Genomic DNA, 17248 nt, shown 5'->3' on the forward strand with positions numbered 1-17248 from the left:
TCTCCCTGAGCTTCTTTTTCCCAAGGATAGCAGTCTACCACTTCTGGTCTTTTCTGAGTAGTTTATTTGACAGAGTCTCATGGACTTTCCAGCCTGGGATGGCTTTCAATCTTGATCCTCAGATCTCAGCCTCCTGAGTACTAGGATTACAGGCGTAAGACACCAGTACTTGGCTTCCCAGTCCATTTCTGCTTTGATTATTTTTCAGATGGGCTCTTAAGTGTGTGTGTGTGTGTGTGTGTGTGTGTGTGTGTGTATGTGTGTATACACGTGTGTGCACCAGTCCTGGGGGTTGAACTCAGAGCCTGGGTGCTATCCTGAGCTTTTCTGCTCAAGGCTAGTTCTATTACTGGAGAACCACAGTTCTAATTCTGTGTTTGGTTTTTTTTTTTGGCAGTTAATTGGCGGTAAGAGTCTCATGGACTTTCCTGCCTGGGCTGGTTTTGAACCGCACTCCTCGGATCTCAGCCTCCTAAGTAATCAGGATTACAGGTATGAGCCACCAACACCTGGTTGGGTCTTGAGTTTTCCCCAAGGGCTGGCCTTGAACCACAATCCTACTCGTGCATCCCATGTAGCTGGAATCGTAGGCACATGCCACCATGCCCAACTTGTTGGTTGAGAAGGAGTTTCAGTAATTTTTTGCTTAAGTTGAACTTGAACCACAATCCTCCTACTCTCTGTTTCCAGAATAGTGGGGATTACAGGTGAGTATCTAGGATTATAGGGTAGCCCTAGTGCCTGGTCTATCATCTTGTTGCTGTTGTTATTGCCAATACTGGGGTTTGACTTTAGGTCCTTGTGCTGGGTGCTCTACCATTTGAGCCATACCCTCAGTTGTTTTGCTTTATTTTTTCTAATACAGTTTCATGTGTATCTTAGGCTGGCCTGGATCAAGATTCTCCTATTTAGATTTTTTCAGTTAGCTGGGATGACAGGTTTCAGCCATCATGCCCAGATTTTTATTGATTGAGATTGGAGTCTGGCTAGCTTCTGTTGTTGTTGGTCCATGCGGATTGAACTCAGGGCCTCAGTGCTGTCCTTGAGCTCTTTTGCTCAAGGTTAGCATTCTACTCCTTGGAGCCACAGTAGTTTGGAGTCACAAACTACTGGTTTTTGAGTGGTTAATTGGAGAGAAGAGTCTCATAGGGACTTTTGTGCCTGGGCTGGCTTTGAACCACAATCCTCCAATCTCAGCCTCCTGAGTAGCTAGAATTATAGGTGTCAGTCACTGGCTCCTCGCTAACTTTGTACTAGGGACTTGAACCTCAGTCTTCCTGACTTCTATCTCCCAAGTAGCTAGTGTTACAGGCCACTATTCCTGGCTCTCTTGTAAGTCCCCAAGAAGTTAAGTACATTGGCCAAGATGAACTAAGTGACAATCAGGCATTGAAATGGGCTGAGGGCCAGTCTACCCTGGTGTCCTGGGCTGCCATGTGGCAGAGCCACCTACAGGTAATTCTTTAGCTTGTCTGTGCCTCAGGACAGAATCTTGACCATTTCTGCCTTCCAGTTACATGTTTTTCCCCTCCCAGTGTCCTTCTCAAATTCTTTGAACTTCAGCCATTGTGTGAGGCTGGCACTTACATTGAGGTGAGTGACACCCCGGTCGATCTGTCTCCGGTGACGGTTAGAAGTGGTAGGAGGTGCAGCAGGTGGCAGACTTCGATAGGAGATGGTGCCCGTGTGCCAGTTGGTCCAATAGACACGGCCAGCTTTGACATGAACATCCATGGCGTCGATGCGGACACTCTCGTCGCCCTGGAAGGCCTGCTCATAAGCGGAGTGGGGATGCCCAGGGAACAGGCTGCGGATCTCATTGTCGTCAGCAATGTACAGGACCTGGTACTCAGAGCCTGAAGGAACAAGGGGTTGGATACCAGATGGGCGTCAAAGTTGGGAGCAGGAAGCCATGGCTAGGGGCTGGCATGTCAGCTACGTTGCTTAGTGCTGGGAGGAAGATGCCCCTTATTCCCCCCTCCCCCTAACAATATTCCAAGTCCTAATGAGACCATCTGCTTCAGACACAAGTGGGTACTTAGCCTCCCAGTGCCAGGCCGGAGTGCCCCAGCCTTAGCCTCCAAACACCCTCTTCTCCTTCCCAAGCTAATCTGATATGACTCACTCCTTCTGCCCCTCCAGCCTCATCAGACTGCTGCACACTACCTGGTCAGTGCTCAGAGGTGCCATGAATCTGGGGATATGTGCATGGACCCAGAAGCGCATAGGGTGTATGTATACACATGTGCAAGCACGGTATGTGGGTAAGTGTGTGGGGGCATCTGCACACTGGCATGTGGGCGGGGCAACTATGAGGCACATATGAGGAACATTCCACTCCAGGTCGGCCCCATTTAATAGCCTGTCACCTCAACCCCACCCGCTTCCTGGCCTCTCCAAACCCCTGTACCTTCCGCCTTGCAGGTGTTGTGTGTCTTCATGAAGTTGCGGGCACAGCTGCAGAGGTGGCCGCCTTTGGTGTTGTTGCAGAGCTGCGAGCAGGTGCCGAAGCGCAGGCACTCATTGATGTCTAGGGGTGATAGGGGAGGGTCACGGGGAGCCTAGCAGCTGGGGTTCCTATCCCCTCACCCATCCCACTTTTTGCATGTGCCAATACTGGGGTTTAAACTCAGGGCCTGGGCACTGTCTCTGAGCTTACTTGCTCAAGGCTAGTGCTCTACCACTTGAGTCACCACTCTACTTCCAGCCTTTTGGTGGTTAATTGGACTGTCCTGTTCTGGCTGGCTTTGAACTGTGAGCTTCAGATCCCAGCCTCCTGAGCAGCTAGGACCGTTCCACTGTCTTACCCTGGCACCCAGGCTGGCCTGGCACAGTGTGGAAGCCAGAGCGGCAGGCACAGTAGGCAGCTTTCTCGGTACGCACGCAGCGTGCCTCATCTCCACAGATACTGGCATTGGTGGTGCAGCTGGTCAGCTTGGGGTCTGTAGGGGGACAGGAGTGGATGGACTCCCCCAAGTCCATCTTCCCCAGTGGGCACCCCCCCGCCGGCACCCCTGTGGGCCTGGTCCTACCAATTCTGCAGTCTTCCTCATCAGAGCCATCTCCACAGTCATCAAACATGTTGCAGCGCAATGAGGAGGAGAGGCAGCGCTGGTTCCGGCACAGAAATTCCTTCTTGTCCTTGCAGTGGGCTGTCTGGGCTGTGGAAGGCTCTGGAGAGGGTAGGATTTTCAAACCCTGGCTACTGACCACATTGTCTTCTCTCCCAGGGACCCACCCAGAGACACTAATGGGTCCAGGCTTAGCTGCCTGCAGGGACCATCCGGCTAAACATGGAGATTCTCAGCCTCCTCCTGCAGACTGAAGGCCTCAGGAAGCTTCCAGTGCCTTTTCTGGGGGCTCCCCTCTCCCATCAAAAGGTCCCGTCACTTGGCAATGGGTCCTACCTTTCCAGGGTGGGTCTACTCCCCAGCTACATCTCCTACTGTTACTGAAACCCTGTGCAGGCCCCCCCTAAAGCCCCCCTGGCCCCCCTTCTCTGGCCCCCTGCTCACCACAGTCCTCTTCATCAGTCCCATCACCACAGTTGTCCGTGCCATCACACTGGCGCCCGATCCACAGGCAGACACGGTCGTTCTTACAACGGAAGGGCCGGTTGGGAGGGCACACAAACCGGGCTGTAGTGGTCAGGAGGAGAGGGTCAGAATCAGCCTTGAGAGGGGAGGGGAGGGGACAGCCAGCCCTTGGGAGCATGTGAGTCCCACCCCTTTTATGTAGCCACGCCCTCATCCCAGAGCCCCCTCCCATCCCATCTTACCACACTCCTCGGGGTTCTCATCTGAGTTGTCCCCACAGTCGTCCTCACCATCACACTTCCAGGCCAGCGGTTTGCACAGGGTGTTGTTGCACTGAAACTCGTCCAAGGGGCAGGTCCTCACTGGGCACCAGCAGGGGCGAACAGGGAAGAAGTTGCTGTGAGTCACAGGCCCAGGCTAATGGCCCCCTCCCTCCTTAGGTGGAGGCTGAGACCCAAAGAAGTCAGCAGGGAAACAGTGGCAGAGGGGGCAGAAATGCTCCCTTGTTGGCATTTAGGGGAGGCAAGGCCATTGTGGGCAGTGTCCAAGAGGCTCTGAAGGAGGCCTTCTCAGGTGGACTTGGCAGGCAAGGCACTGGGCTTTTTGTAGTTCCCCAGTGGGCACAGAGGGGCAGACATAGGCAGATGACGTAGAGTTTGGGGTCCCTATTCTAGGCCTTAGACTTGTCTCTTGGTGACCTTCACACTGTCCCCTCTGGCTGCTGAGCTGGAGCTGGTGTGTCAGGGACAGGCTCTGGCTCCCTGCCCCAGGAAAGAAAAGTGAGCAGGGCAGCATGTGAGCCTCTTCAGGCAGCTGACTGAGAGGCACCTAGATGAGGTGTGCATGGACACAGCCTACTACTTTGGTGGCATTTTGGCTCCTCGAGAAGATGCCAGCAGGAAGACAATAGTCCCTACAAAAATGGACCCAATGGCCTGGAGCCATTGTTGTTTAGGGATACATTCCCAGCACCTAGGACTATGCCTGGCGTGCAGCAAATGCTCAGTGTTTGTTGCAATGAATACAGGAAAGACAAGGACTATGGGAACTATGGGGAAGTGTGACGGGGCAGGGCAGGGCGGGGGGGGGGGGGGGAGGGCTGGGGAAGCCAGGCTGGAGGGTCTCACCACCAGTGCCACATGCTTCCTCATCGCTGCCGTCCATGCAGTCAGCATCCGCATCACAGCGCCAGCGCAGAGGGATGCAGTGGCCGCTCTTGCACTGGAACTGGTCCATGTCACAGCGGGGGCTGCAGTCTTTCTGTGGGCAGGGGAGCCAGCAGCCTGGTCAGTTCCAGATACCTCCAGAACCCTGCCCTAACTCGTCCAAACCCATCTTCCTGCGCACCTCATCGGAGCCATCAGCACAGTCATGATCCCCATCACACTTCCAGCGTCCCGCGATGCAGCGGCCATTGGCACAGGAGAATTCGCTCTCAGAGCAGGGCCGAGGGGCTGGGGAGGGAACAAGGGAAAGACAGACCCCCGAGGAGTGGGCACAGGGACTCAGTGCCCAAGGCATCTCTAGCTCTTAGAAGGGACACTCTTGACAGTTACTTGTGATTCAAGGCTAGTCCAGGCAAAGAGTTAATGAGATCTTCATTTCAACAAAAAAAGCTGGGTAAAGTGGTACTTGTCTGTAATCTCAGCTACCTAGGAGGCACAAGGAAGGAGACTGTCATTCAGACCATCCTAGGTTAAAAAAAAAAGGAAGGTCCCATCTGAAAAATAACTCAAGTAAAAGGGCTGGTGGAATAGCTCAACTGGTAGAACATATGCCAGTTCAAACCCTAATACTGCCAAAAGAAACCCTCCAAAATAAAACAGCGATAGGCTGGAATACAAAGCCTATCTTTGTGTCCCTGCAAGTCACAGCTAACTGGCATAATAATCAAGATGCTCAATCAATCCAGGGCAGCCAACTTGGTGCCCTCATGAGACTGGCCAGGCAATGGGGGGAGGGGGCTTGCTTACATTTACTCTACTGGGGGACAGACATGGGAGGCACATGGGCCCCTGGTCTTGCCCTCAGGACAGGAAGGGCGGGACAGGAAGGGAGGGACAAGACCACTAAGACAAGCACTGGGTCCAGGACAGTGAAGGATGACGGGCAGGGGCACAGCACAGGGACGGTTGGGTTCTGGGGCAGAGGCAGGGGTGTGGCAGGAGGGCACATCAGAGACACCTACCTCTGCAACCCCAGGAGGACAGTGTGAAAATGGAGAAAAACATGAGATGAGGTGAAATGGCACAAACTCAAGTACACGACATGGAGTGGGGTGGGGTGAGGTGGGAGGGGCTCCTGCCCCCCTGGCCTGGAAGGAGGCCCCTTGTTCTAGCCCAGCATGGCAGCAGGAGGGCCAGGGGGTTGGGGGAGGCAGGTGCCAGGGCCCAGGGAAGGGCATGAGCTGGGCTGGGCGGGGCAGGATGAAGGACATACTGCAGCTCTCCTCATCCGAGTTGTCCCCACAGTCATTGTCATAGTCGCACTGCCAGCGCCCCGGCACGCAGCGGTTGTTTTTGCAGCGGAACTGGTACGGCTCACAGGTGCGCTCATCTGGGGGAGGCAGATGTTGGGGGACAATCAGGACATCACAGCCAGAGGAAACTCAGTTTGGGAGCCCAGGCAGTGGTCTGACAGGTCTCCAGGAGAGCTTGGGGCCAAGAGAGATGGTGTGCAGGGAAGGCAGCTGCTTGGAGGCCCTCTAGAAGCTTCCGCACAGGTAAGTCCTGAGGTATGGCTGAGGGGACAGGCATTGGAGAAGTAGGAGGTGCCGGGTACAGGAACCTGGCACTGGGGCCTGGCTGGTCAGCACACATCCTGACAACTCCCTGCCATTGGCTGCCATGCCACCCCCCTAACCCTCAGATCGCCTTCTCTGAGTAGTGGGCTTACCACACTCTTCCTTGGGTTCGTCTGAGCCGTCTCCACAGTCATCCTCTCCGTCACACTTCCAGCGAGCTGGGATGCAGCGACCCGAGTCCTTGCAACGGAATTCATCCACTCCGCAGGTCATCTGAGCTGCAGGGGCATGGGCACAGGTGAGGGGGAGCTCCTCCAGAAATGGCTGCAGGAGGGTGGGGGACTTGCAGGGGTGTGTAAGCCAAGGAACTGTGCTCCAAGGGGCACCAGGCAACTCACTGCAGTTGGCGGGTTCATCGCTGCCGTCCACACAGTCATTGTCCCTGTCACAGACCCAGACACGGGGGATGCAGCGCTTGGTGATAGAGCACTGGAATTGGTTGGGGGCACAGGTCACCTCAGCTGCAGGGTGGAAAAGAGAATGAGGACGGCGGCACTCTTACCTCTCCTTCCAGTTCAGGATCACCATCTTCCTCTTACAAGCCTGGCCCTGGTCTCTAATTTTGGTGCTTTTTGCTTCTAGAGCATCAGTATCTCTATGCCAAGGATCATAGATCATAGTGTGTGTGTGTGTGTGTGTGTGTGTGTGTGTGTGTGTGTGTGTGTGTGTGTGTGTGTGTGGCACTGGGGCTTCAACTTGGGGCCTGTGCACACTGTCCCTTAGCTTTTTCGCTCAATGCCAGCACTCTACCACTTGAGCCACACCTTCACTTCCAGCTTTGCGCTGGATAACTGGAGAGAAGAGTCTCATGGAATTTTCTGCCCAGGACTGGCTACCAACCCCAATCCTAAGATCTCAGCCTCTTGAGTAGCTAGAATTATAGGTGTGAGCCACCAGTGCCCAGTAAGCATGATGCTTTTTCCTGAACTCTGGGCCTGGATACTGTCCTTTTGCTTAAGGCTAGCACTCTACCACTTGAGCTACAGCACCACTTCTGACTTTTTCTGTGATTAACTGGATTACCCAAGCTGTCTTCCAACCTTGATCCTCAGATCTCAGCCTCCTGAGTAGCTAGGATTGCAGGCATGAAGCACCCGCACCTGGTGCATGATGTGATCTGCCACCCCTCTAATAAAATAAACTGGAGCACTTCTAGAAGTGGTGAGGAGTGTGAGTGTGCAGGGGTCCCTGCCCCTGTGCCACCACCAGGCCATCCATGGCCTCTGGCACTCACGGCAGTCCCGTTCGTCCTCGCCATCCCCACAGTTGTCCTGCCCGTTGCAGCGGAAGATGCCGGGAATACAGCGGTTGGTGTTGGTACACTTGAACTGACTGGGCAAGCACACGTGGATATCTGGGGGTGGGAAGAGGGGAGGTGACTAATGAAAGACGGAGGCCCCAAGGACAAGAGGGGGGGGACCCACCCCCTTAGTGAGGGACAGGAGGGCTTCAAGCTCCAAGAATCCATCTTGGGGGAAAAGCAGCCCCTGGCTGGAGCTTCCTTACACTCTATCTTGCTCCTTCTCAATCACTTTTCTCTCTCCTGTCTCTCTGTTTTTCACATCTCTTTTTTATGCTTTTGAGGTTCGAACTAAGGGCCTGGAGCTTGCTTGCTAGATAGACACTACTACTTAAGCCAAATCACCAGCTGCTTCCTTGTTCCTGACAACTCAAGTGTTGGGGAGCGAGGGGCTGGGCAGCCTCTTACCACAATTGGCTTCATCACTGTTGTCTTGGCAGTCGTTGTCCCCATCACAGATGAAAGCAGGGTTTGTGCAAATGCCTGTTGTGCACTGGAACTGTCCTGGGCGGCACTTGAACTCCGCTGCAGGGGAGGGGAGGCTCGTGTCAGAAGAGTAGGGGTGAGCAAGATAGCGCAGCTCTTCCTGCCAGCCAGTAAGTCCCCTCTGCCACCCACACCCCAGGGACTCACGACAGTCTGGGGGCTCGTCTGAGTGGTCCCCGCAGTCATCCTCGGTGTCACATTTCCACCAGAAGGGGATGCATTTGTCATTCTTGCATACAAACTGGAGGGCAGGTGGGGAGAGGGGTTGGTGGGGGGGTCTGGTTTCTCTTTTGAGGGGGTTAGGACATTTCAAAGAAGTCTTGGGGATAGGATGTTTTGGGGGTAGACAGAGCTGGATGGGAAAGGGGAGGCTGTGATGAAGGCCGGAAGGCTAGGCAAGAGGGTGTCAGTGGGGAGGAGGTAGGGAGTTGGGGCTTGGAGAACTGGTGAGGTCACACTTGGGGTGTGGAGGTATCTGTGTGTAGTGGCAAATGTATGAGTATTGTGGGGAGACAAGAGGTAGGCAAGAAATGTAGGAGTGTTAGCCTGGGAAAACAAGATGTGTGGAGACATTAGAGTGGGTGTTGGGGACCAAGAAGGATTGAGGGTACTGGTAGGAGGGGATCAAGGGGAAGGTATTGGCAAATGGGAGGTGGGTGCAGAGGAGGGTCTCACCTGGCTTGCAGTGCAGTTGGATACACAGGTACGCCCATCACCACCCAGGTAGAAGTTGGTGGGGCAGGCGCATTTGTGACCACCACCAGGGGAGAGCAGGCACAGGTTGCTGCAGCCACCGTTGTTGACTTTGCAGGGGTGATTGGGCACTGCCAGGGAGAAAGTGGGTAAGGGGCAGCTCACTGGGCCTGGCTTCCAGTAGTGTGGGCAGAACTTGCTGGGAATGGTCCCCCCTCCCCGCCTTTCTTTCTTTCTTTCTTTCTTTCTTTTTTTGTCAGTTGTGGGGCTTGAACTGGGGCCTGGGCACTATCCCTGAGCTCTTTTGCTCGAGGCTAGTGCTCTACCACTTTGAGCCACAGCACCACTTCAGTTTTTCTGGTGGTTAACCGGAAATAAGAGTCTCATGAAGTTTCCTGCTGGACTGACTTCAAACCACTGTTCTCAGATCTCAGCTCCCTAAGTAGCTAGGATTACGGACATGAGCCACTGGATCTCAGCTGCTGGGAGTGGTTTCTGGTCTTCTGAAGGCTTCCTGGCCCCTCTATCCTGGACAGAGGGCATCTAAATCCAGATTTTTCAGGGGAGTCAAGGTCTAAGGGAGGAGAAGATCCTCTCTAAGCTTCAGGTGAGGCCTGAACTCACACCTTGCAACATCTGTGCCTCCCTCAACACCTCTGACTTCCTTCTGTGACCTGCCTTGGCGATCTGTACCCAGATCTGCCCTTCTTTGGGCTCCCTGACTGGCTTCACGGCCTTGCTGCCAGGAGACTCCAGGATTGGACTCAGGCTGGGCTAATTATACTAGGTTTCTACCCTCTGGAATCTTCTGGTGCCTGGCAAAAAGAGAGGATGAGCAGGAATTCCCACTGAGACAGCATCCTGACCCCTCCTAAGTCCCCACACACCCCGGAGCCTGGTGCTCACTCCACTGCTCCACCGCTCACCCACTTACCATCTGGTTGGCGCAGGGCATGGAAGACATGCAGGTCCATGGGCCGGTGCAGGGTGCTGATGAGGAGTGTCTTGTTGGCCCCTGTGGTCTTGTGGGCTCGGTTGATGGATTTTGTCTCCCAGTCGGTCCAGTAGACATAGTCCTCAAACAGAGTCAGGGCGAAGATATGAGGGATGTCTTGGCTTAGCACTGGAGGGCAAGAGGACAGATATAGCAGCAGTCAGCACCAAGTGACACTGGGGTGCCTTGCCTACTCGACTTCCTTAACTTCACCACAACCCTGGGAGGGTGGCATGAGCAGCACTTTCAGATGGTTCTAGGGCCTCCCAAGGTCACATGGCTAACAAGAGGAAAGCTTCCAACAGCAAGTTCCTGCTCTACAATGGTATTCAATTCTTCTCAGGAAGTAGGGTGCATCTTGGTTCCTTGGCTCCAGGCCTCCTGACCCTCTGTCCTCCTGCTCAGCCATCAACCTGGATCTACATGGGAAGGGCTTCTCTTTTGCCCTTCTTAGGAGACGGATGGTGGTCTCAGGTCTGGACCAGTCCAGGGGAAGCACCCAGGGTACTCAGAACTCCCATACCCCAGGGGTTGATATGCTTCTATCATGCCCTCTTGTCCTAAAAATCCAGATCCACTGTCACTTCAGACCTATATCCCCCAAGGCCATCCATGCTTGGACAGCCTCAGTGGTATACTAACCAACATGGCGATTGGAGCCGTCCAGGCTGGCAAATTCAATGTAGTCCTCGCGGGCATCAGCCCAATAGATGCGCTCGGTGACATAGTCTAGAGTCAGCCCATTGGGCCACGTGATCTTGGTGTCTACAATGACACTGCGACCCGATCCATCCATGCCGATCCGGCCTATCAGTGAGTGGTCACCCCAGTCTGTCCAGTACAGGTACCTGGCAGTAGGGTGCACAGTGAGCCCCAAGATATCTCATGACTGATGCCACCAATGACTGAGAGTACAACCCGCTTGCAGGGATTTCCCCCAACCCCAACTCCTGGCCCACATACCCGTTCTGCACATCCACCACCAGAGCTCTGGGCTCACGGAGGCCAGAGCTGACCAGCACTGTTCGATACGCCCCGTTGAGCTTGGACACCTCAATGGTATCTCGGCCTTTGTCGCACCAGTACAGGTTGCCACCCACCCAGTCCACAGCCAGCCCATCTGGGTTACTGAGGCCGGTCCGGTGTAGCACCTACAGGTAGGGACAGGCGAGAAGGAGCCCTGGGTGGGACCTTCAGCATTTCTCAGGTCCTGCAATCTCCCTTTCTCTGCTTTGTTTGAAGAACCATGGATCTGAGATGCCCAACCAGTAAGTTGGTATCATCAGGTGTTCCAGAAAAGGATCTCTGGACACTTTTGGACATTTTTACTATATCTAAGCCAGCTCAGTGGCCTGAAGCAGAGAGGTGAGACTTAAAGGGGACTATCTGATGAGTCAGGGGTCCTGGGGAGGCAGCAAGTGGGAGAGCCAGAGGAGTCTCCTTGACCCCATGCTTAAAGGAGGGAGAAGCTGTTCTATAGAACAAGCAGAATCCTACAGTGGCTCAGTGGCAAGGTGGATAAAGGAATACTTTCAGCAGGTATGTGGGGAGAAGAAATGACCTCACAGCAGGGAGCCAATGGGGTAGGGGTGTGGGGTTGCATCTGTCCTCCCTCCTCTACCAGGAGTTGGCTAGACAGGGGCTGCGGCTCTGCCTCACCTGCACATTGCTTCCATTAAGGTGCATCCTCCGGATCATGCTGCCCTGGGTTGTTACGTCCGTCCAGTAAATCATCTGCTCTCGATAGTCGAAGTCCAAGGCAACGGCATTGTTCAGGCCCTGGAGTTGGGGGTTGGGGGAAGTGGAAGTCAGCTGGCAGCAGGGGCACAGGTGGATCAGGCTAGAGAGGCAGTAGGGCAAGACCACGGGCCCATACAGAGGATTTGGGGGCAGCATCAGGGGTGAGGGCCTGGGGCAGTCAGCCGGGGCCAGGGGGCCTGGGCTTTGGCACCTGTTTAAGCAGCGTGTAGTTGGAGCCATCCAGGTTGAGCTTGCGCAGGTAGTACCGGTTAGCAAAGATGAGAAAAGGCTCCTCATCTGGAAGCAGAGTATCTTGGCTCAGCTCCTGGCTAGGCACAGCCTAGTTCACCCCACCTAACTTGAGCCCTGCTGTTCCAGCCCTCCTTGGGAAGTCCCCAGCTGCCTGGGCCATCGTGTACCCTCCAACCGCCTATCTCACCAGTCACAGCTTTGCAGCTGTGGGGGTCACCGCCGCGGGGGGCATAGCCCTCCACGCACAGACACTTGTAGCTGCCGTGGGTGTTGATGCAGAGCTGGCTGCAAGGGAAGGTGGTGCTGCACTCATCCACATCGGCACACGTTCGGCCGTCATCCTTCAGCCGGAAGCCAGGGCGGCAGCGACACTGTGGGCACAGGGAGCCTAAGGCTGGGGACATGGCAGGGGTCTGGGCCTTCCCTCCCTGGAGACTAGAGGCCAGGGGCTCTCTTGATTCACCTGACTATGGGGAGACAGGCAGTACACAGGTACTGTGCTCACCCAGCCAGTAGTCTACTCATGTCCATGGCAACAACATGGTGATGGACATTTTGGGATTCAGAGTCTGATGTCTAGACTTCCCCCCTCATGAATGGTGCTGGATTGAGCTGTGCAAGCCTTCCTCAAAATGCTCCTTTTCTTTTTCCTTCCTTTCCTTTCCTTCTGCTTGCTTCCTTCCTTCCCTTTCTATGCCGGTACTGGGGCTTGAAATTAGGGTTTCATGTTCTCACTACGTTTTTTTGTTTGTTTTTGTTTTTGTTGCCAGTCCTGGGGTGTGGACTCAAGGCCTGAGCACTCTCCCTGGCTTCTTTTTGCTCAAGGCTAGCGCTCTACCACTTGAGCCGCAGCGCCACTCCCGGCTTTTTTCTATATATGTGGTGCTGAGGAATCGAACCCAGGGCTTCATGTATACGAGGCTTCATGTATACGAGGCGAGCACTTTACCACTAGGCCATATTCCCAGCCCATCACTATGTTTTTTCACTCAAGCCTGGAACTCTATCACTTGATCCAAACCTCCACTTACAGCTTTTTGCTTATTAGTTGGAGATTAGAGTCTCGTGGGCTTTTCTGTCTGGACTGGCTTCAAACCTCAATCCTCAGATCTCAGTTTCCTGAGTAGCTAGATTATAGGCCTAGGACACCACTGCTCAACCCACTTTCTTCATGTGGCTGTTATTCCACCTTGGAGGCTGCTTCTCCTCAGACCCCTCTGCAGATCCCCTCATCCTCCTGCCCCTCTTTGTTGCTCAGCATGGGCCCAGGCCTTGGATCTCCTCTGTGCACCCTATATTCGCTTCCTTGGTGATCACATTGAGAGTCATCTGGATGGACTTAAAGAGCTGCTCTCCCTTCTGGCTGAGCCTCTCTCTCTTGAACTCCAGACCTGCAACTCTGCCTCCTTGACACGTTCCCTTCTCGTCTCTCAGAGCTCTAACCTTATCTGTCAACAAGTCCTTCCAGATAGATGCAGAACATAATCCAGCAGAGGCTGGAGTCTGTTCCCTGCTCCATCCCCACAGCATGAGGCACTGCCTGGCTGAGGAGGTGTTCCATAAAGGCTTGATGAATGCACGGAACAGGGCACATGGGCAGGTCAGTGGTACGGAAGCTCCCACCTCAAGGCGAGGCATACCTTGAAACCGATCTTGAGGTCCTCGCAGTCCTGGCTACAGCCACTGAGCTTGCGGCTGAGACACTCATTGACGTGGCAGCCACGCTCATCAGAGCCATCCCCGCAGTCGTCTTGGCCATTGCAGAGCAGCGCCTCGGCCACGCAGCGCCCACTGCTGCACAGGAACTGCGAGGAGGCATTGCACTTGTGCTCTGGGGAGGCAGAGGCAGCAGGTCAGTGGGGTCACGGACAGTCCGAGGGAAGCAGGAGAGAAGGGAGTTACATACACACTTGGGGCTCACCTGGGCTGGTGCAGTGAGGATTTTTGGGAGCCTCGTCGCTCTGGTCATGGCAGTCGTTCTCGCCATCACACTCCCACTGTCGAGAGCTCAGACATCGGCCATTAGCACAGCGGAATTCATTGGGGCCACAGGTTGGGTACTCTGGGGTGAGGAGGGGTGGTGGTGAGCTGGCTATCCCCAACATGGCCCACATGGGATGGAAAGCTGGGACCCACCTCCCACTGCAGCCCCAGGCTCACCACACTCAGGGGACTCATCGGAGCCATCTGCACAGTCCCGGTCATGGTCACATACAAAGTGCTTGGGGATGCACTGGCGATTTTGGCACATGAACTCCCGGTCATCACAGGTGCTGTTGTACACTGTGGACAGAGGTGGATGGCCCTCAGCCTTGCTCTGCTCCTAGCCCTGGCTACCAGCTGCTGACCCTCTCCTCCCCCTTCACCCCCCCAGTCCAGTTTCCTGGAGTAAAAGTGGTAGAATGGGCAGGGCATTGAATGAGGAGTCTGGACAGCTGAACTGCAGCTCTGGCTCTGTGTGAGTACCACAAGAGCGACTTTCTCTCCTTGACCTTAGTTCCTCATCTGCAGAGGGAAACTGCAACTGGCTGTTGCCTGTCACATGTCCTGGCCCTTGTCACTCACAGCAGCCGGCTGCGACGCTCTCATCAGCGCCATCCGCACAATCCTTGTCACCATCACAGAGCCAGCGCTCGGGGACACACACGTGGGTGCCCGGGCAGGGGAAGGAGGAGGGGCCGCACGTCTTCCCTTCTGTGGAGGGAACAGGGAGCCACTGAGGCTCTGTGGTGCCAGGTGACATGCTCTGCAGGGTGTGTCAAGGGAGGGGTCCCCTCCCGGGAGTGCCTCCCCCAACCTGTCCCTGGCCACCGCTCACCACAATGAGCTGCCTCATCTGAGCCGTCTCCGCAGTCGTCACTGCCGTCACACAGCCACTGCTTGGAGATGCAGCGATGGTTCTGGCACTCGAACTGGGCCTCTGAGCAGAACTTGTCTGGGGGCAATCAGAAGGTTCGGTTAGATGGTAGGGGGTGAGGTGAGTGGCCATATGCTCAGAAGGACAGGAAGCTGCCGTGGGAAGGACACTAGAGACACGCAGGGCATTGCTTGGGAGCTCCACCGGAGCTGCAGAAGTAGCCTCTGCTTCTGGGTCTGGTAGCATGAAGCGTGGTGAGGGCTTGGGGTGCCCATCTCTGTGGAAGGCATTTCCCAGGAAGACTGCAGTGGAGCCTCGAAAGGGCCTTGGGGCTATGGCGAGGCCCTGGCTCTAGGTGTTCTGGGCTGTAGTTTGGTGAGCCGGGGGCTTTGGCTACTCACTGCAGTGTTTTTCATCCTCGCCGTGTTCACAGTCATCCTCCTTATCACACGTCCAGCTCATGGGAATGCAGCGCCCACTGGGGCAGGCGAAGTAATTGAGGGGGCATCGGGGGCGCTTAACACCTGAGGAACGAGGGAGGTGTGAGGCCTCGGCTGGCCTCGGAGCCTGTCACCCACCCCACAGCCGCTCCTGGCTGACCTGGGCAGTCACGTTCGTCGCTGTAGTCCCCGCAGTCATTGGCACCATCGCACACCCAGCTGGGCGCATAGCAGAGGGAGGTCCGCTCGCAGGGCTGGAAGAGCACACCTTTCACGCCCAGGCGGAAGTAGCTGCTGCAGTCGGTGGCACCTAGTGGAAGGGGGGGAGGGGCATCTCTTAAAATGCCCTCCCTCGGGTTGTGGCTGCTGGACCCAGGGTGCCTTTTGAGTGCCTTTCAGAGGGAATACCATCTGGGCTTTCTACTCACTGCCTCCTTCCCTGAAGTCCAGGGAAGCCCAGACACAGGAGCGGGGGTAGAGGCGAGGAAGGCTGAGAGGACAGGGAAGTGGAGAGGGCTGCGCAGAGGCAACACTCACTGCAGTTCATCTCATCCGAGGCATCCTCACAATCCACAAACTGGTTGCAGCGGCTGGAGTTCCCAATGCAGGTCCCATCCCGGCAGCGGAACTCGCCCACAGCACAGGCCGTCTCTAGAACAGTGCCCACCAGCACCATCAGCCCAGAGCCCCTCGACGGAGCTCCTATCTCCAAAGTGCCCTGAACCAGATGCCTCTGAGCTTGGGGACAAAAGCTCAGCCAGAATGAGGGTGGGGTGGAGGTTGAGCATGGGCTGGGGGTGAAGTGTGATGCTAGGGTCTTGGAGCACCCCACTCACTGTTGCACGGAATCTCATCAGAGCCATCCCCGCAGTCGTCCACGCCATTGCACCAGAGCATGTTGGACACACAGCGCCCGTTGTTGCACTGGCGGAAGGTCTTCTTGCAGCGGCGGGAATCTGCAAGGGAGGAGTGTTCTCAGCAGGGGTTTCCCCTGATGACCCTCATCAGAGATGTGTTCCATGTCCCACTAAGAGCCCGGGGCAGGCTAACAGCCGAGTCTGCCTTTCTCCAGACTCCCAGAACTCCTCAGGCCAAGGGGCTGAGTTTCATGAAGCCAGGGGCCTGGGCAGGCTCTGGGGCAGGTAGAGTTGGGACTGCAGGGGTGCCTTACTGCAGTAGGACGGCTTCTCATCGGACTTGTCCTTGCAGTGGGACACACCATCACAGGTGAGGCTGAAGCTGATGCACTCGCCGTTGGCACACTCAAACTCATCCTGCGCGCGGCAGGAGGAGTTCACCGCTAGGGAAGGAGTGGGGCTTCATGAGCCATGGCCCTGCCACTGCCAGCTTCTCCTTGGCAAAAGGCTTAGGGGTCTGGGCTGGAGAGTCAAGGAGGGATGGTCCTCTGTGGTATGGGACTCCCCCAGGATCCCATCCCTGCCCATCCTTATAACCTCACCTCGGCAGGTGAAATCCTCCTGAAGGATTCGGCCACCTCGACAGGAGCAGTTGACATGGCCTTGGTGGGTGAGCAGGCACAGGTCCTGGCAGCCCCCATTGTTGACACGGCAAGGGGAGAGTTCACCTGAGCAGGAGCAGGGAAACAGCAGGCTGCAGAGTGTTCACTGCGGCATTCACACCCAAGCTGCCCACCCAGCAGACCCAGCAGACAGGAGGGAGGGAAGGGACTGGGTGCTAGAGGTGCTGAGGTGGATGTGTGTGCTCCCAGGTGGTGCACTAGGGGCTTTGAGATGCACTTTGGACTGATTCTAGTGCAAGAATCCTGGGGGTCCTAGTAGTCCTGGGGCATATGCAAATAGCAGGGGAGAGGCTTGGGAAAGGTGGGATCCATGGAAGTGGGTGGTTGGCTCATGCAGGCTGAGCAAGGGCATGGGCCCAGCCTGGAATGCCTGAGTACCATGGGGCTGTGTGGAGGGAACGGTCAGGTGTGTGTGAGTATACCAAGGATGTAGGTAAGCGCCTGGGGGTGACATGACCCAGGCAAGTGCCAAGGCTATGTATGTGCATAGATGCCTTTTTTTTTTTTTTTAAGTAATACTAGGGATTGAATTCAGGGCCTTGCTAGGCAGACATTCTACCACTTGAGCCATGCCTCCAGCCCTTTTTGCTTTTAGCTTATTTTCCAG

At 55.5% G+C, this 17248-nt stretch overlaps 1 protein-coding gene across 1 annotated transcript in view; it reads right to left on the reverse strand.

Annotated features, from left to right (window-relative positions):
* Lrp1 (LDL receptor related protein 1) overlaps positions 1-17248 on the reverse strand; it is a 92660-nt gene that overhangs the window by 5155 nt on the left and 70257 nt on the right. Inside the window, exons 45-76 of the mRNA XM_048361289.1 lie at positions 16561-16686; positions 16273-16401; positions 15938-16057; positions 15639-15752; positions 15262-15411; positions 15063-15185; positions 14623-14739; positions 14370-14498; positions 13965-14087; positions 13726-13866; positions 13445-13635; positions 11992-12175; positions 11764-11849; positions 11472-11591; positions 10776-10963; positions 10455-10660; positions 9753-9941; positions 8801-8949; positions 8273-8366; positions 8048-8164; positions 7574-7693; positions 6678-6800; positions 6432-6557; positions 5976-6092; positions 4884-4990; positions 4664-4796; positions 3779-3898; positions 3516-3638; positions 3033-3173; positions 2808-2942; positions 2411-2530; positions 1588-1856 (exon numbers count right to left, since the gene is read on the reverse strand). Coding sequence (XP_048217246.1) covers positions 1588-1856; positions 2411-2530; positions 2808-2942; positions 3033-3173; positions 3516-3638; positions 3779-3898; positions 4664-4796; positions 4884-4990; positions 5976-6092; positions 6432-6557; positions 6678-6800; positions 7574-7693; positions 8048-8164; positions 8273-8366; positions 8801-8949; positions 9753-9941; positions 10455-10660; positions 10776-10963; positions 11472-11591; positions 11764-11849; positions 11992-12175; positions 13445-13635; positions 13726-13866; positions 13965-14087; positions 14370-14498; positions 14623-14739; positions 15063-15185; positions 15262-15411; positions 15639-15752; positions 15938-16057; positions 16273-16401; positions 16561-16686 — 4430 coding nt within the window. The remainder of the gene's footprint in view (positions 1-1587; positions 1857-2410; positions 2531-2807; positions 2943-3032; positions 3174-3515; positions 3639-3778; positions 3899-4663; positions 4797-4883; positions 4991-5975; positions 6093-6431; positions 6558-6677; positions 6801-7573; positions 7694-8047; positions 8165-8272; positions 8367-8800; positions 8950-9752; positions 9942-10454; positions 10661-10775; positions 10964-11471; positions 11592-11763; positions 11850-11991; positions 12176-13444; positions 13636-13725; positions 13867-13964; positions 14088-14369; positions 14499-14622; positions 14740-15062; positions 15186-15261; positions 15412-15638; positions 15753-15937; positions 16058-16272; positions 16402-16560; positions 16687-17248) is intronic.

This window comes from Perognathus longimembris, chromosome 1, assembly GCF_023159225.1.
Source record: "Perognathus longimembris pacificus isolate PPM17 chromosome 1, ASM2315922v1, whole genome shotgun sequence".
Lineage (NCBI taxonomy): Eukaryota > Metazoa > Chordata > Mammalia > Rodentia > Heteromyidae > Perognathus > Perognathus longimembris.